General features: G+C 38.4%; 2 protein-coding genes across 2 annotated transcripts; both read right to left on the reverse strand.

Moving 5' to 3' along the window:
- Positions 1-305: 305 nt before the first annotated feature.
- LOC106429449 (purple acid phosphatase 10) lies at positions 306-2,725 on the reverse strand. Its single transcript, XM_013870196.3, has 7 exons — positions 2,361-2,725; positions 1,922-2,122; positions 1,735-1,846; positions 1,419-1,648; positions 943-1,302; positions 740-861; positions 306-669 (listed from the first exon to the last, which is right to left on the reverse strand). The coding sequence occupies exons 1-7, from the start codon at positions 2,535-2,537 to the stop codon at positions 471-473; spliced, it is 1,401 nt and encodes a 466-aa protein (XP_013725650.1). The 5' UTR covers positions 2,538-2,725; the 3' UTR covers positions 306-470.
- An 8,462-nt stretch (positions 2,726-11,187) lies between these two features.
- LOC106429437 (DNA replication licensing factor MCM4) lies at positions 11,188-15,454 on the reverse strand. Its single transcript, XM_013870185.3, has 18 exons — positions 15,335-15,454; positions 14,609-15,250; positions 14,397-14,525; positions 14,246-14,327; positions 14,043-14,175; positions 13,892-13,963; positions 13,680-13,802; positions 13,477-13,590; positions 13,180-13,392; positions 12,987-13,085; positions 12,745-12,905; positions 12,551-12,647; positions 12,294-12,455; positions 12,130-12,210; positions 11,961-12,039; positions 11,723-11,859; positions 11,553-11,612; positions 11,188-11,447 (listed from the first exon to the last, which is right to left on the reverse strand). The coding sequence occupies exons 1-18, from the start codon at positions 15,369-15,371 to the stop codon at positions 11,373-11,375; spliced, it is 2,496 nt and encodes an 831-aa protein (XP_013725639.1). The 5' UTR covers positions 15,372-15,454; the 3' UTR covers positions 11,188-11,372.
- Positions 15,455-17,368: the final 1,914 nt, after the last annotated feature.

The following is a 17,368-nucleotide window of genomic DNA, read 5'->3' on the forward strand; positions in this document are numbered from 1 at the left end:
ATACATCAAAGCGGCTTAATTATTCTTTGTTTGATCAATATGTATTTTTCTAGTTTTTATCGAAACAAATATTTATATAGTTTAGTAATTGTGTTAAAAAAAATTTTTGATCCCGGTCCAAAAAGTTTCGGCTCTGTCACTCTAGGGGAACGGAAATTGTATAAGATCACACTCGAATGTGAGGCTCAACGCTCTTGCCATCGCCTTAACATTAAGCTCCCAGAGAGAAAAATGTAACCTTTAACTTCATGCCGTTTCTTTTCAATTTATATGAACTACGCGCCGTTTAGGTCAATAAAACAGCATGTCTTTTAATCCTTTTTATAACCAAGAATCTCTCTTCTACACTTTTGTCTTAACGTTTGCCCTCACACAAGGACAGGAACAAGAACTCAACAACACTGCGTTTATTCATCTTTATTCAACCATAAATGATGCATACAAACAACACAGATTAGATTCTGAGGCTTTCAAGAATCAAAAGAAGGTGAATCGTCAACAGGATGCCAGAACCTGTTGTAAAACCACATAGTGTCAGCCTCCACGGCGTAACCATCCTGGTTCCTGTGCCATCCATAGTGCGCATGCGTCCTGTTCTTTATTGAGAATATAGCGTGTCCAAAGCTAGCTTCTCTGTATGCAGAGTACTTAGGCTGAGGCTCAGTCATTCTGCACGAACCATATCACACAGTCAAAAACTCATCCATCTGAATCTAATCAATAAACTTGTATAGCTTACTTGGTAGCTAAGCCTTCAATGTTTCCTCCATCACCAATGGTGATATAGACAGGAGCAGATTGATCTTTTACTGGACTGCAAATGCCGTTAACCACGGTGTATGCTATGTTTGATATGCGTTCCTAGTTTCACAAACAGCTCGTAGTTGTCAGGATCTATAGTTTAAAAAAGAGACATGACGAGCTTAAGTTTTGTGTTCTTACTGATCTTTCGTAGGCGTGGACGTGACCCGAGAAAACAACATCTACTTTGTTCTTGACGAACCACGGCTCATACATCACTCTCATTGTTTCACCTTCCATGTAATGGTAATCGTAGCTGTTGTACCACGGCGAATGGTTCAGAACAATCAACCATGGAGTTTCTGATCTGTTAACCTTTGGGAACTCCTCTTCGAGCCACGAGTACTGCGGTGTGTATTTACCGTATGCTGAGTAAGAAGATAGCACGATTATGTAAGCTGGTCCTCTCTTTATAGAGTACCAGAATGGTTCTGTGCTGCCTGAAGCTCGGTAAGGAGTACGGTACCTATGCGTGAATGGCTTAAAAGGTTTGTTTTCTCCCTGCAAGAGTGCATAAAAGATATCGATCTCGATGTCAGTCTAGTCCATGTAATGCTTTGTGCTAATAACATTTTGAAGATTAAAGCCAAAAAAATAGAGGGAGCAAGAAGCTTTACAATCTCGGGAGCAAAATCGAGTTCATGGTTTCCTGTGGTCCAAATCCAGGGCTGATAAGCTGTGCTTCTTTCAGCAAATCTTCCCCAACTGTCCCATCTATTATTGTCGTGATTTGGATGATTATCAGCGTATGAGAGATCCCCAACGAACAAAACTGCCTGCCCTTTTTTAGGGCTCTTCTCATAATGTGTTAAGGTTATGTTTGAGTCAAAAGTCTGTCCAAGATCCCCTGCAAAAAACAACAACTTGCAACTCAAGTTCAGATCCAAACATGTAGGGAACGTCAAGACCATGAATGTGTTTCAGGACAATTACCAATAAGACCGAACGTATATGGAACGTCAGGACCGACTTTAGGAGGAGTGAAGAACCAAAACTTGCGCTCTGTTTGTCCCACACCTACCACATAATAGTACTTGGAGTCATACTGCCAAAAAAAAAACCAAGAAAATCAGATAACAAAAATAGCAAAGATTAATAATGAAAATTGATGATGTTGGACCTCCAAGTTTCTGATGGTGCAGTGATGGATGTAACCAGAAGTATAATTGTAGAACTTGTAAGTGTTGGTTGTGCCATGGGCTTTGTGCTTTTTGGAGCTATGCTCTTTCCAGTAAAGAACCGTGTTGGATCCTGGTGCTTCTTGTGTCACCCAAGACACTATCACTGCCTTCCCTTCTACATCTCCTTGTGTTATATGCACCTTTTTGTTCAAACCCCAAATCAAAGACCCACTTTTTCTTTAGAAAAGAAAAATTAATAATTCTTTATAAACGTCCAATAAGCAAAGCTTGAATCAACCATTAGAAGAAAAATAGTTTTAAAAAACAAAAAAAGTGATACATAATATTAAATTGCGAAAACAAACCTTTACCTAACAACTTTAATAGTGTTATAAGGGGAACCCACAACATGCAAAACTCAGAAAAGATGGTTGCTACCTGTTGAGGAGCATTATGACCAGGATGAACACGAAACACATCGCTATGAAGAGGCATATCAATGGACTTCTCCACTTTCCTGACAAACTTACTGGTGATGCCTCCATTACAGAACAGCACCAAGCTGTTCAGCACCAACCCAAGAACAAGAAGAACGGACGAGAAATCTGATTTCATTTTCTCAGATTTTCTTTTCCTTCCGACCTTCTGTAAATTCCCTTTAAAAAGAAAATTAGGTGCAATGAATTTATGGTTACTGATCTTTAGATGATTGAACCTTTTCAACTCTGTTTTGAATTTCTATCGAGTTTTAGGGTAAAATAGTACTTTTGTATGTTTCCTTGTTTGACCAAAAAAATAATAGAGATATGGTATTGGTGAATAATCTGGGAATTATATATTCTTGAAAATCTTCCGGACACACGAATCTATGCTTCCCTTTTTGTTCTCTTCCGGTTTATTTTATTTTAGTCAGTTAACTTTTTCCCTATTTTAATTTTGTCATAAACTATTAAGATTTTGTCCCCAAAAAACTAATTAAGATTTAAAAAAAAGTATATCCCGTTATAAGGAAAAAAAAAACAAGTTTGTGGAATTTTAACTTTAAATAGAATTTTCGACAAGGCTAGTTGGGGTGTTCACAGTTCATAATTCGTTTGAATTTTTTTTTTGTTTTGTAATTTTTCTATTTTGTAGTAATAATTACCAAAGCTAAAATAAATTATTAGGTAATTCAATTTTGGTCCAAATTAAATTATTTAATGAAATATATAGTTTTAGAAAAATGATCTAATATATTAATAATATAAAATGAAGATATGAGAGGTGTAGCTGAGGGGGAGGAGGAACTGGGTGGGAATGGGGGCCAAGATGTCCAAGCGGGAGAGGAGGAGAAGAAGAAGGGAGCACGTAAGGTCTTGTTTAAGAAGCCGCCATGGATAGCAATAGGAACTTCTAAGTTGCGGCTTGTTTAGGCTGTGCTTTCCCCACGTAAAAATGGTGCTTCCAAGTCAAGCAAGCGTCAGGGAGGAGGAGAGGGATCAAAGCAAACAGAGGAGAAGGGTCCATTAAACCTTAAGAACTCAGCAAAACCGGGATAATTATGTTATGGATAGTACAATAAAAGACGTATTGTGGTGGGGATTGGGAGTCTTTTCTTATGTTTTAAAAATAAGCTCAGTGAGCATTTATTTGTGTTTGGGGCTTTATGGTTTTATTTTGGTACTGCAGTGTATGCAGCTCTTGGTTATTCTTTTGGTTGGAATAAACTTGATGTTTGTTATGCTTTTTGCATTTATATTAGAATACGGGAGATAGGGATTGAGAGGAACTTTGTGGTACAGTGGTCTGTGTTCAAGAATAAGGAGAAGCGAGGTAGACTGGGGTTAAATCGGATCATTGGGAGTTTGTTAATGTACAATGGAGTCTGTGGGCATCAGGTCTGGTCATTGGTCTCATTAAACCATGGGCAGACTATACGGTCACTATACGGGAGGAGTTTTGGCAACTCGGAAAGTGAGGTTATAAGTACGGCTACTTTATGGTTTGTACTAAGGTGGCATAAGGCAAGAGTTTTTATATGGTCTAAGCTTCTGGCTACTTCATGTGCTACACGATATATTTTAAATGGGGGTAGGATCGGGTCTTATATATGGCCTCTCATGACTTTGGACACAGGATTGCTACGTATTGTAGCTGGAATTTTTAAACAAGAATTGTTTATACACTATCTACAAATGCAAGAAGACAAAATGAGAATGAATGCTTTTGAATTCACTTTGGCAGGAAGTATAATGGAAAGTAACTCCTACTTGGAGACCAAAACTCTTTTATTAATCGGGGAGTATGGTAAAATTTTCCATATTTACAGGTTCAATAATTGGGATTGTGAGACTATGATGTTAAAGAAGGTATTGGCGTGGATTTTTTGGTTGAACTTTATGGTATGGTGGTTGAGATTTCAGGGTATCTTTAAGCCCAAATTAAACAGCTCTTGGGAGCCGCTTCGCAGTTTTTATAACGAGAGCACTTAGTTGGAATTGCAGAAGAATGAGAAGTAATTGGACTATAAGTTATCTACGGGATATATGGCAAAAACATAAACCAGACTTTTTAATTTTATCGGAAACTAAGCAAGATTTTGAATTCGTTCAAGGGTTTCAGTCACATTTTGGATTTGATAATCTAGTCACAGTTGATCCAGTTGGACGGAGTGGGGGACTTGCGCTTTACTATAATAATGATTATCAGGTCAAGGTGCTATATACAAGTAATCGAATGATAGACGTGGAAGCAGTGGCTTTGGGAAAAACGGTTTATTTGACATTTGTTTATGGGGATCCAGTCCAGGATTTAAGGGAACAAGTGTGGGAACGCTTGACTAGATATGGACTTTCGAGATCAGAACCTTGGTTTGTTATTGGTGACTTAAATGAGATTACGGGAAATCATGAAAAAGAGGGTGGATCTCTGAGGAGTGCGACATCTTTTGTTCCTTTCAACAATATGATTAGAAACAGTGGATTATTGGAGTTTCCTGCGAAGGGAAATAAAATGTCATGGCAAGGGCGAAGAGGTAAAGGAAAAGGGGCACTAATGGTACGATGTCGCCTAGACCGTGCATTAGCGAATGAAGAATGGCACACTCTATTCCCATGCTCCCATACTGAATATTTGGGACTGGTGGCATCTGATCATCGTCCAGTGGTAGCTTATCTAGAAGATAAGGTTGTTCGAAGGAGAGGCCAATTTCGATTTGATAAGAGATGGGTTGGTCAGGATGGTCTAATGGAATCAATTACAATGGGATGGTCGGCATATAAGGAAGGCAGCGGAAATGGTATAGTGGATAAATTAGTAATTGTCGGCACAAAATAGCAAAATGGCGGAAAAATAATCCACCTTTTGGGAAGGACAAAATAGCGGATTTACAGAAGGCTCTCGAAGAGGTACAAACTGATGATACTAGGTCGCAAGAGGATATATTGGAAGTATCCAGGAAGCTACAAGAGGCATATAAGGACGAAGAGGAGTATTGGCATCAGAAAAGTAGAAATATGTGGTATTCATCGGGGGATCTCAACACGAAATTCTATCATGCTCTCACTAAGCAACGGAGGGTACGTAATAGGATTGTCGGACTCCATGATGCAGCAGGAAATTGGATTACGGAGGATAATGGAGTAGAGAAAGTAGCAGTAGACTACTTTGAAGAACTATTTTGTACCACCTCTCCATCAGAGTTTGACGATTTTCTATCTGAGATAGTACCAGGGATTACTCCTCAGATGAACCAACGGTTATTGCGAATGGCGACGGAGGATGAGGTTAGGGAGGCGCTATTCATGATGCATCCTGAAAAAGCGCCAGGCCCGGATGGCATGACAGCTCTTTTCTTTCAACACTCATGGCATATTATTAAGAGTGATCTGGTGGAGATGCTGAACAATTTTTTGGTGTCGGGGGAAATGGATCCAAGGTTAAACATTACTCATATATGTATGATTCCAAAGACAGAACGACCTACAAGGATGACGGAATTAAGGCCTATCAGTCTATGTAATGTAGGATATAAAATAATTTCAAAGGTTTTATGTCAGCGGTTGAAAATCTATTTACCCTCTCTAGTCTCAGAGACTCAATTGGCATTTGTGGTTGGTCGGTTGATCTCTGATAATATCCTTATAGCCCAGGAAATGTTTCATGGATTGCGGACTAATAAGGCGTGTCAAGGGAAGTATATGGCGGTTAAAACGGATATGAGCAAAGCGTATGATAGGATAGAATGAGAATTTATTAAAGCACTTCTGCAGAAGATGGGCTTCCACCAACATTGGATTAAATTAATGATGGAGTGTATATCGTCGGTTCAATATAGGATCCTCCTAAATGGACACCCACGAGGTCTCATTGTGCCACACAGAGGCTTACGACAGGGAGATCCGTTATCCTCCTATTTATTTATTTTGTGCACTCAGGCGCTGATTGCAAATATTAGGAAGGCGGAGAGAGAAAAACAGTTAACAGGAATTAAGGTAGCCAGAGCATGCCCATCGGTCTCTCATCTGCTTTTTGCGGATGATAGTTTGTTCTTTTGCAAAGCTCAAAGGGAGGAATGTCATACTATTCTCAAGATTTTAAAGGAATACGAGGTGGCTTCTGGTCAATTGATAAATTTTGAAAAGTCTTCAATTCAATTTGGGCATAAGATTGAGGACTCGCTCAGGCAGGAGTTAAGAGATATTTGGGGTATACAGAATTTGGGAGGGATGAGATCTTATTTAGGATTACCAGAAAATCTTGGAGGTTCTAAGATTCAAGTTTTTAGTTTTGTGCAGGATCGTCTAAATAATAGGGTCAATGGCTGGACTTTTAAATTTTTCACAAAAGGAGGAAAGGAAGTGATCATCAAATCAGTGATTACGGCACTGCCGAACCATACGATGTCTTGTTATCGTTTGCCTAAGGCAACTGCAAAAAAATTGACGAGTGCAGTAGCACAATTTTGGTGGAGTCCTGGGGGCAGTACAAGAGGGTTACATTGGAAATCATGGGACAAGGTATGTGTCAGCAAGGAAGATGGAGGACTAGGTTTCAAGGATATAACTGATTTCAATACAGCTATGCTTGGTAAGCAGTTGTGGAGGCTAATAGAAAAGCCAAACACTTTATTTTCTCGAGTTTTCAAGGGTAGGTATTATAGGAACGCCTCACCCCTGGAACCGATTCGATCATACTCTCCGTCATACGGCTGGAGGAGTATTGTATCTGCTAGATCTCTGGTAAACAAAAGATTAATCAAAAGGGTGGGAACAGGATCTTCTATATCTGTATGGAACGATCCTTGGCTCCCAACCACTCGCCCGAGACCAGCCAATAAAAATCAACACAATTTGTATCCATACCTTACTGTGGATTCCCTTATTGATTCCACTTCGCGAAAATGGAATTCGCAGGTTATTCGTACTTTGGTAGACCCACAGGATGTGAAAATCATAGAGAGCATACCACTGAACAGAAACCAGTTGGTTGATAGGGAAGGATGGCATTTCACAAATAATAGAAAATTTACGGTTAAATTAGGATATCAAGTAGAGAGGATTTACCCGGATAGGGAAAGATCACCAGTATTAATTGGACCTACAGTTGATGTTTTGAAGGCATTTTGTTGGAAACTAAGGTGCCCACCAAAAAATAAAACATTTTCTTTGGCAATTGGTTTCAGGGTGTGTTGCAGTTAAGAAGAATTTGCAGGTGCGAGGGATCCAAAGAGATATATGTTGTGCAAGATGTGGAGCGGATGAGGAGTCGATTAACCATGTGTTTTTTGAGTGTCCTCCAGCAATTCAGGTTTGGGCGCTGTCAAAGATACCAACAAATCCAATTATTTTCCCAACAAGCTCTATATTTACAAACATGGATCACCTTTTCTGGAGAATTGTTCCACCGATGGAGGATCATCACTTTGCTTGGATACTTTGGTACATCTGGAAAGGAAGAAATAATAAGGTTTTTAGTAATCTGGATATGGACCCTAGGGACACTCTTAAGTTGGCAGAAACGGAATCCACACTCTGGGCAGAGGCACAGATTTTGAAGGACCAGAACACGGGAACACAGGTTCAGGCATCTCTGCCGTCAATTCCTGGAAGATGGTGTTTTACTGATGGATCATGGAAAGAGGGGGATATGTTCTCTGGTCAGGGTTGGTTCAGTACTTTAGAAGGTTTTGAAAGTTTAATGGGAGCTAGGAATGTAAGAGCTTCTTTAACTCCCTTGCATGCAGAGATGGAGGCGCTACTATGGGCTATGGAATGTATGAAGAATTTACATCAATTCCAGGTTACGTTTGCAACGGATTGTTCTCAATTGGTGAAGATGGTTTCGGAACCAGAAGAGTGGCCAGCTTTTGCAAGTTATTTGGAAGATATCAAAAGTCTGAAAGAGAGCTTCACACGATCAGAGATTATACATGTACCAAGAACGCAAAATACAAAGGCGGATAACCTAGCACGCAGTGTCAGGAAACAAACGTCTTTCGTCGTTCACATGGATCAATATCTCCCGGTGTGGTTTACAGAGTCAATATGAGTCTGTAATGTTGTCGACAAAAAAAAAAAAAAAAAAAAAAAAAATGACATTATCAAAATATTCTTCCGAACTTCTTCATCTAAACACATAAAGAATGCATGTGACAAACTCTGATTATAATCAAATTTAGAGGATGACTGGGAAAAGTGGTATATACTTTGGACATCCATTTTTAAAGCATTTTTATAAAGCAATCATATGATTTAACTTAATAAAATAAATCAACAGCCGAAAAGTTAGAAAATGAATTATGTTAGGTCTCAAAATTATTTTTTCTACACATTTTATTTAGTTCTTTGAAAATATATCTATGGCAAAAAATTAAAGCTAAACCAAAAAAAATCACGCTCTATTTTCTAAAGTAAAAAACTAAAGGTATAACACCAACCAATCAACCTCTTATCTTTACCAAAGTGAACCTGGTCCAGTTCGAGTTGGTTGTGGTTATGTCCTTTCCACTTGGGGTCCAGTGTTTCGAACAAGCTTTGGTACCTCCTTTTTTTCTCTCTCTCTGTGAAGATGGCTTGAGGTCTTCCACCGAACAAGGATCTATTTGTACAAAATTTATTTTCACTTCAGATATAGGAACCTCTATTTTTAGGCATCATTCTTTGTAAATCATTTTAGCTGATGATTAATAAATTTAAAATTTCATCAAAAAAAGTAATCTAATTCGAAATGAACTTTTCAGTCTATCTGGATTTTGTTGTATATCCTCATCTTAGTTGATATTTTCTTTCTATTTAGTTAAAAAAAATTTCTTTTATATGCATTTTACATGTTTCCATATCACTCCTCGGAAGTCAATCCTAGAAAGCTTGTGTTAATCACTGTTCTCATCGGCTGCTTGATTCTTTTTCATATGAGAGTAACATAAATTGATTATAAGTGAAGGATCTCTTCAAGTGAATGATCAAGTCGATTCGGTTTATTTTCTATTGAGTATGTATGAATATTTAGAATTCTGAAGAATATTTTGTTACCATTTAACTGTCATTACTTTCCGGTGACTCAACCAAAATCACTCATCACTCAGTTCCTTCTAGTTATCGATTGCAAAAGTGATGCAGCAGCATTACGTTAATGGTACCAACATAACGACCAATTCAAATATGTTTCCTTTGTCTTTTAGGATTTCGTTTTAATGTTATTTCCTATTTTCATTATTAGTTTTGGGTTTTTCTTTGTTAGAATGACGGTTTATAATATTCTTATCCTTATGGGGTTTGTCCAAACGGATGGATATATAAACAGAGCTTTGTCTATTTTGTTTAGTACGTTTTGATTTATAATTAAGAAAAGCTTTGCTTTTATCCCTTGTTCGATTTGATTCAATTCATCAAACAGAAAGCTAGTCTCAAGAAAACTCTTGATCGATCCAAGAACAAGTTTCAAAGAACCCTAAATTCTTAGATCGACCGTTCACTCATCCGTACGCTGCGCCAAAAAGGAACTAGATCAGTGCACGCGAAAGTTAGAAGCTTCATGGTCAATAATCTGAAATTGTTGATAAATATGAGTTTTGAATTTTAGTGAATACAACCAACAAATTCAATAGAATTGTTCATTATAGAATTTGCAAAGATGATAAAAATTAAAACTAGCCACTGTGGAGTTTTTTTTAACGCTTACAATTCTATAAAAAGAATTCTTACAACATTAAGCTAAACCGGCTAACAACAAAAATAAAGAGAAAAAATACCGGTAGATATCTATAAATTTATTTCATATGTGTCTAAATTAAATTTAAAAAAGAATTGAAAATTTGTGAGAGAGAAAGAGAGCCAGACACACAAAGCAACTCCTTCCAAACTGAAAACCACTTCTCCCTTATCAAGAATATGCAGTTTCACGATCTATCACAAATTTGGTTAATAAACATTGTGGAGTCTGCGAAACAATCTATCACAAATTTGGATAATAGAAAGAATTATATTTGATTTTCTTGAATGATGAAATCATTATTTATAACAGAAACCGATTGAAGTTTATATTCTGATGTTGTAAGTTCACATGGATGCAGAATTTTCGGTTTGGTTTACAGAGTCAATGTGAGTCTGTTTAAGTTGACGACAAAAAAAAATTAAGCTAGCATAGAAAATGTGTTGTTGTTGAATTTAAATTGTTAACTCCAATAAACTGTTTACTGATTTCAATAAACAATACAGTTGACTTAAAAAAAAGATTAGTTGAGAGACATGTAGCAGCACTAAGAGAGGTAAGGAGCAATGAGTTCCACCTCCTTACCAATAAGAGCCGAAGAAAACTGAGACCAATGGTATCGTTTACTTTTGCTTTCTTATTTACTTTACGGCAAATGATCACTTTCTCATTTTAGACCATATCTACCCAATTTCAATAATGTTCGATCTGTGGACCCAATTTTAATCTTTTTCTTATTTTCTCCGTTCCACCTTTTCATGCCAAAAGGTTGTAATTTGCAACCAAACTTTTTAAAAAGGGTATCAAATCATGTGAAAATATATAGCTTAACTTAGAAATAAAGAAGCTAAAAGCAATTAAATTTTTTTTTTTAATCTTTTCAAAAGTACTTGGAAACCTTTTGTTTGCTCACTGAATGACTTTGGTTGGACAACATTTAACTTGAAAATGACTACTTCACAAAAATGTTACTAGACTACCATGTTCTATATGTTAATAACTTCTACTTACTACCTAACCTTTAATAGACATGTATGTTTTTCATGTTAATAATTGATAAAGGTACACACTAAAGAAACCGAGACCAAAACATTGAAGATGTCTTAAAATTTTGAAATTCAGTACAGATTAACAACTAGTGGGACGATGGGCCGAGCCACATGGACCTGTCAATCACTTGCTAAGTTTCCATACCAATTAAGCAAACTCTAACAACAATAAATATTAAGGCTTTTTCTCATCAACTGCAAGAATCTGTGATCATATTCTCTTGATTCTGTCACCTTCAGTAACCAGAAACCCTTCACTGGCTAGGGTTCCAACCGCCTTTCTTACCTGATTAAAAAAGGTCACAACAACAGAGACTTTTGTTAGTTTCTCTGTCCTGTTATGAGCTGATCAAAACTTTTGATATGCAAGAAAAGTTTTTAAATGACTCACATCATGAAGGTGAATCTCGGTGTTTATGTTGCCTCCATGCTTCTTCAGTTCTTCCAGTAGCTGCACAACATTTCCCATTGTAATTGGTAAATCTCAGAAGAACGGTTTCTCTAACATTATTTGCTTGCATTGTTCGCTATGACAAGTTTGGGATGATAAAAGGAGTATACCTCTGATAAGCGCATTGCAGATCCTCCAATTTGCATTTTCTCAAGAGTTATGTCTCGAATTGACGACGCAAGGATGTCCCGTCTCATTCGTTCACTTGCTGAGACTCCAGTGTTTATCAGGTCCATGTCAATAGTCCCTTCACCAGTATTAAAAGAAAAAAACAGCGTTTATTATTAGAAATAGGTATTGAATCCTAGTGTTTTATATTATCCTGATGATATTAGTGAAGCAACTTACCAGTGGCGTGATCAGTTGCTGATTGCTGCATTGCAACTCTGAGAAGTCGAAATGCCTCCTCCACGTCATGTTTTTCAACCTTTATCAAGAACAAATATTAGTTGATATGAAATGACAAAATGAAACTGCATCAAAGATTCAGGTTAGTATATGAGGAGTCTTCACTAACCCATTCAGAGAAGCGCATACGAGCCAAGGCCTCACTAAGTCTGATCAGGCTTTCAATTTGCCTAGGAGTCGCTGTTATGACCTGTGTCAGACTCAGAGAGTTAAGGCACGAGACTGACCTTGTTATGACAGCACCAAAAAACACAATCAAGTTGCAAGACACACCTTTTTGCTACTACCGGCAAATTTCCCTGCTTTTCTAAGCTCAACATAACCCCGGGTCAACTCCTCTGCGGCTTCATCTGATAGTTTAGGATGAATGTTCTTGCGAGCATAGCTAACATAGCTTGTCAGTGTAGTGATGTCCAAAGCCTCCTCTTGTGCACTCTGCAAATTGAGATTATAAAAAGGATACCAACTCAAGTAAGATATGGGGCAAAACACAATCATTTGTAAGCATATACTGTGGAAAGATATAAGACCTCTGCGTTCTCAAAGTGTAGTGCCACAATATGCTTTGCAAGCCTTCGGTCAGTCTGCTCATCAGGTTTGTCAAGAATCAAGTAGATTAAATCGAATCTGAGAAGCAAATTGAGATAAAATTAGTAAGACGAAATAGACCTCTTTTGAACAAGCCTAAAACAAAAACAAAAACGTCATTTTCGTTGAAACGTACCTAGAAAGCAAGGTCGGAGGAAGGTGAATATTCTCAATAACAGAAAGCCGCGGATTATAGCGTGAGCCACTAGGATTTGCGCAAGCCAACACAGAGGTCCTAGCATTTAGAGATGCAATGATACCAGCCTTTGCTATTGAAACAGTCTGCTGTTCCATAACCTGAGCAGAGCAACAATGTTCATCAGCCTGGAAACTGCAAGCGATAACTTGAGCAATGCTAAGAAAAAGAGAGTAACAAACCTCATGCAGCATGCTCCTCGCACTGTCAGACATTTTGTCAAATTCATCAATACAGCAGATACCTCGGTCACTGAGCACAAGAGCTCCACTCTCCAAAACCTAAATGATGTAGCATTCACGTCAACAGGTCAGGCTTGAGAAGATACTGAAAATACAATTGATTACAGAATAAATGAAAACAAAATGAACATACAGTTTCTCCTGTCTCAGGATCTTTAGCTACATAAGCTGTCAAACCAACAGCTGAGCTCCCACGCCCACTTGTGTATATCCCACGTGGTGAAAGCTTGTGAATGTACTGAAGCAGCTGAGACTTGCTGGTACCAGGGTCACCAACAAGCAAGATGTTGATGTCACCACGAAAATTAGCACCAGATGCCAAGTTCAAAGCATTCCCTCCAAAAAGCTTCACATTTTGAAGTGTCTCAGTAAAAAGAGCTAATGTTGTTTATAATGAACCTATAGACAAGTATCGAAAGCGTTACACTACCTGGCACAGAAGACCCTTCTTTACATCATCCAACTCCCAGATGTTTGGTGCTAGTGATCTAGCAAGCTTCTCATATATGTCTGGTTGTTTAGAGAGTTCTTCAAATTTCTTCAGCTGAAAATTAACACAAAAAAAAACTGATTGGAATGAAGGGACAAAGGACAGTTACAAAACTATAGATATATTTAGTTAAAAAGATGAACCTTCTCCTCATCTAACTCGACATCTTCATCCACTCTACGAAGACTATTGTCAACATCCATAGGATCCTCTGCAGCCATTCTTGTCTTACTTGCTTTCTTTATATGAAGGCAATCGATGTAGGTCTATACTCAAGAGAACACAAATAACAATGTCAGAACGTAAAAGGAATAATGAGGAATTACAAACAAAAGAAAAGATAAAGATGACATGCCTTGAACACAGATTTCACAGTCCTGTGAGCAGGCCCTACTCGGACAGTCATTGCTCTGTAAATTCCAGTGACCTATCCAGAAAACAAGCTTTGACTGTCAACGATAACCATAGTAACGCATGTATTAACCTTGTATCATTACTGCTTTTACCTCAATTCTATCACCAGGCTTTCCATTATCAACTAGCTTATCATGCAGCAACAAGCTAACAGTGTGAGGTGTTCCTCCTTCAGGAATCTCATCAGGCGTTTCCTGAAGCCTCACAATCTGCTTATCCGCAAACCTGAATCACGTGAAAGGGCATTAGCTACAGGATTAAACAGAATCAGACAAAACCCATTTCTATAACTTACCTGCATCGGTTGTGCACTAGTGTCATTGAGTTCTTGGCAAGGCACTCTTGTTTCAAGCAAGTAGGGGGCTCACTTATTTTCCCTAACAATAAAACAGCCATTATGAGAAAGAAACTATGCACACATTACAAAGAGATGGGTAAATCCTTACCTCTATCAACGATGATAGGGTCAGAGAAGTAACCACAAACGAGGCATCTGAACACAGCTTCCCTGATCTCAGGAATGATTGAGCTACTCCGAATGATCATTCCTTTCAAAGAGATCATCTTCTCAATATCTGACCAAGCAAAACACACATTCAAACATAAGCTAAGTTAGTCACTATAGAGAGAGCTAAGAAACCATGAAAACAAAACTAACCAGATGGATTGAGATTCCTCATGGAAGTAGAACTCCTGAGGTTAAAAATCCTCACTTGAACATGTTTCTCGAACAAACGATCGATAGAGGAAACAATATCCATCAGCACGATATCAAAGATAGCGAGAACTTCCAAGGGATATCTCACCATCTTGTTGTACAAATCAGGATCATAATCAAACACGTCATAGGCATCAACATCAATCCACTCTCCTTCAATCTCAATCACCTTACGTATAGACGCCATATACTTCCCTTCTCTAAACAAATCGTCGCTGCTCTCTTTCGCTTCCCTGAAATGCTTAACAAACATCTCAATCGCGGATTTGACATCCTGGACGCTGATGTTGGTTCCCCAGACGAACGTCGGCGTGGCATCATCGGCGCCGTCTTCTCCGCCGTCGTCGGAAGAGGGAGGCGGTTCGTCGGTGTGCGATGGAGTCGCTGGACGGTTGGATCTGGCGGCGGAAGGGCGAGACGTGGGAGGGGTGGAGCTTGGGACTCCGAGGCGGGAAGGCGGTGGAGGAGTGGCGAATTGAGAAGGGGTGGAGGATCTTGCTCGGCGGCGGCTGCGGAGGGAGGAGGGGGAGGAGTAGGTGTTGCCGATTGGGCTTGAAGCGTTTTCGCCGGGAGAAGAAGGACCTGCGGGTGTAGTGAGAGTAAACAAAATTACGAAACGGTTTCAGACATAGAGAGATGAGAGATGAGAGATAGAGAGGGGAGTACCGTCGTTGGTGTTGGCGGGAGGAGAGTCGGAAGCCATCGCTGATTTGAGACTTTTGAGTGAGAGAGACGGAGGGGCGTGAAATGAGGTTTCGGCGCTTTTTAGTGACGTTTAGGCGGGTACTTCACTTGATTTTGGCGCCATTATCACTATGGGCTTTCTAAATGGGCTTCTAACTCGGCCTATTATTAACTTTGATCCTAACTACATTCTTTAGATAACTTTTGGATTAACTAATCTTTACTCTATTTGGTGATCACGCGAAATTATTGTTGTTTCTTTAATCTTAAAGTTTTGATCGAAGGTTTTTCTTAATTTAATTATTTAATTGGCTGCTCCATCAATTGCTAAAGCCTTCTTCTGTTTCTTGGTTTAGGTGGGACTCCACTTGATTTTGGCGCCACTATTTTAATGGGCCTAAGTTGAGCCTATTATCCATTTTTAACTCTTAGTCATAATAACGATGGTCACATGCCTGCAGCGTTGCTGAGAGCATGCATGCAGTAGTTATTAGTCTATTATCATGTAGTACCTTTCTAATAATACAAAACATTATAGGAAGGAATGATTCGTTACTAAATCATTTGATTTTGACCACATAAAATGTGCCAAGTTAGCATAACTCTCCAAGCAAACACTTTTGTGAATAACATACCAAACAAATCCGTTTGAAATTCTTCAAAAATCATTTTCCCAAAACGGTCCTCGATCTTGATTCAATCAAATGCTAAAAGCTAACTGTTCTTGATTTTGATTCTTTCTGCTAAGTAAGAGATCATCATCATAAACGATGATTTCAATTCACAGAAAAGTAGACTTAACCAACTAAAAGCATCAAAGATTAGTAGTAATCATCCAATTCCACTCTTATCCGAATCAAAAAAGCAAATCCAAGTACCATTGTTTACAAAGATGATCGATCATCCAAGAAATGACCTAACACAATGTTCAAGATAAATCGAAAACATCATCAGATTCAGCATGCACCTGAATCAGAAGCGGAGCCCACGCTTGCAGTGGATGCTACCACGTTTAGCGAACGCTCTCTTCTCAACTTTCCTAATCCTGTCTCCCTTGCTCACGCTTCTTGGTGCCACCTCATCATCATCCGCTTCGTCGCATTCATCATCGCTGTAATCTCCGTACTTGATTCCAACAGAATAGCCGCTAAGAATCACCATCCTCCCGCCGAGCGAACCACCACGGTGATCATCAGCGGGCTTCGCGTCGAGTTCATCAACGAAAGCTTCCATGAGCGTCGGCGGCGGAATGAAGTTTCGGTTCGCCATTTGTCTCTCGATCGTTCTTGCGGTTTTGGATTGGAGACGCTTTGTTCACCGAAGGAGGAGAGGAGGTGGAAGTTAGCTTTTATTCTGAAGACGCAGCTCGTCTCATGTGATTTTATACTCGATAATCTTTTCTTGATGCTCCCTTGGTTTTTGTTTCTTTTTACAGTAATTTCAACAAATATTTAAATAATTTGTGTCATCAAATTTGAATACAGTTTACTTAAATTTCAGTGCGTCAAAGCACCATTATCCAAAGAAACCCATTAGTGTTTCTTAACGATTATTTTAGTATATAAATGTAGTTAAGTGGGTTTAAGAACCCTCCGATTTTGTGTCTCCAATGGTAGTTTCTTAACTAAAGGTTCTTAAAAAAATGAAACTTTTTTTTAAGATTAATTTTTTTTTAATTAAATAAAACATATTGAAAGATAACATTTTAAAAATAGATTTTAAAATAAAAACATAAAAACAAAGACTAGTAAAATAAACGATAATAATTTGAAATAAGCATCCGAGCTCAGTTGTTGTCTGTATCACGTTCAAATTTACGCCATATATGTTCAACCAAATCAACTTTTAGTTGTTGATGCATTTGTTTATCACGAATTCTAATTCGAGCACCCATCATATTGACGATATTTGTAGGCATATCTTGAGAAAAATCGAGATCGACATGTGAACTTTCGGTGTCTTCTCCTTGTAGAAACTCTGAAACATCAAATTGAGTGTATTCATCTCGTTCGTCTT

Source organism: Brassica napus, chromosome C3, assembly GCF_020379485.1.
Source record: "Brassica napus cultivar Da-Ae chromosome C3, Da-Ae, whole genome shotgun sequence".
NCBI lineage: Eukaryota > Viridiplantae > Streptophyta > Magnoliopsida > Brassicales > Brassicaceae > Brassica > Brassica napus.

Excerpts from the sequence above, each read along its gene's own strand:
- LOC106429449 (XM_013870196.3), bottom strand. The coding sequence starts at position 2,537 with ATGAAATCAGATTTCTCGTCCGTTCTTCTTGTTCTTGGGTTGGTGCTG. Across the intron at positions 1,303-1,418 it reads TCGATTTTGCTCCCGAGATT|GGAGAAAACAAACCTTTTAA; the intron begins GTAAAGCTTCTT and ends GCACTCTTGCAG. Across the intron at positions 862-942 it reads TCCACGCCTACGAAAGATCA|GAACGCATATCAAACATAGC; the intron begins GTAAGAACACAA and ends TTGTGAAACTAG.
- LOC106429437 (XM_013870185.3), bottom strand. The coding sequence starts at position 15,371 with ATGGCTTCCGACTCTCCTCCCGCCAACACCAACGACG. Across the intron at positions 13,803-13,891 it reads CTGTGAAATCTGTGTTCAAG|ACCTACATCGATTGCCTTCA; the intron begins GCATGTCATCTT and ends TCTTGAGTATAG. Across the intron at positions 13,393-13,476 it reads AGAAGGGTCTTCTGTGCCAG|CTTTTTGGAGGGAATGCTTT; the intron begins GTAGTGTAACGC and ends CAAAATGTGAAG.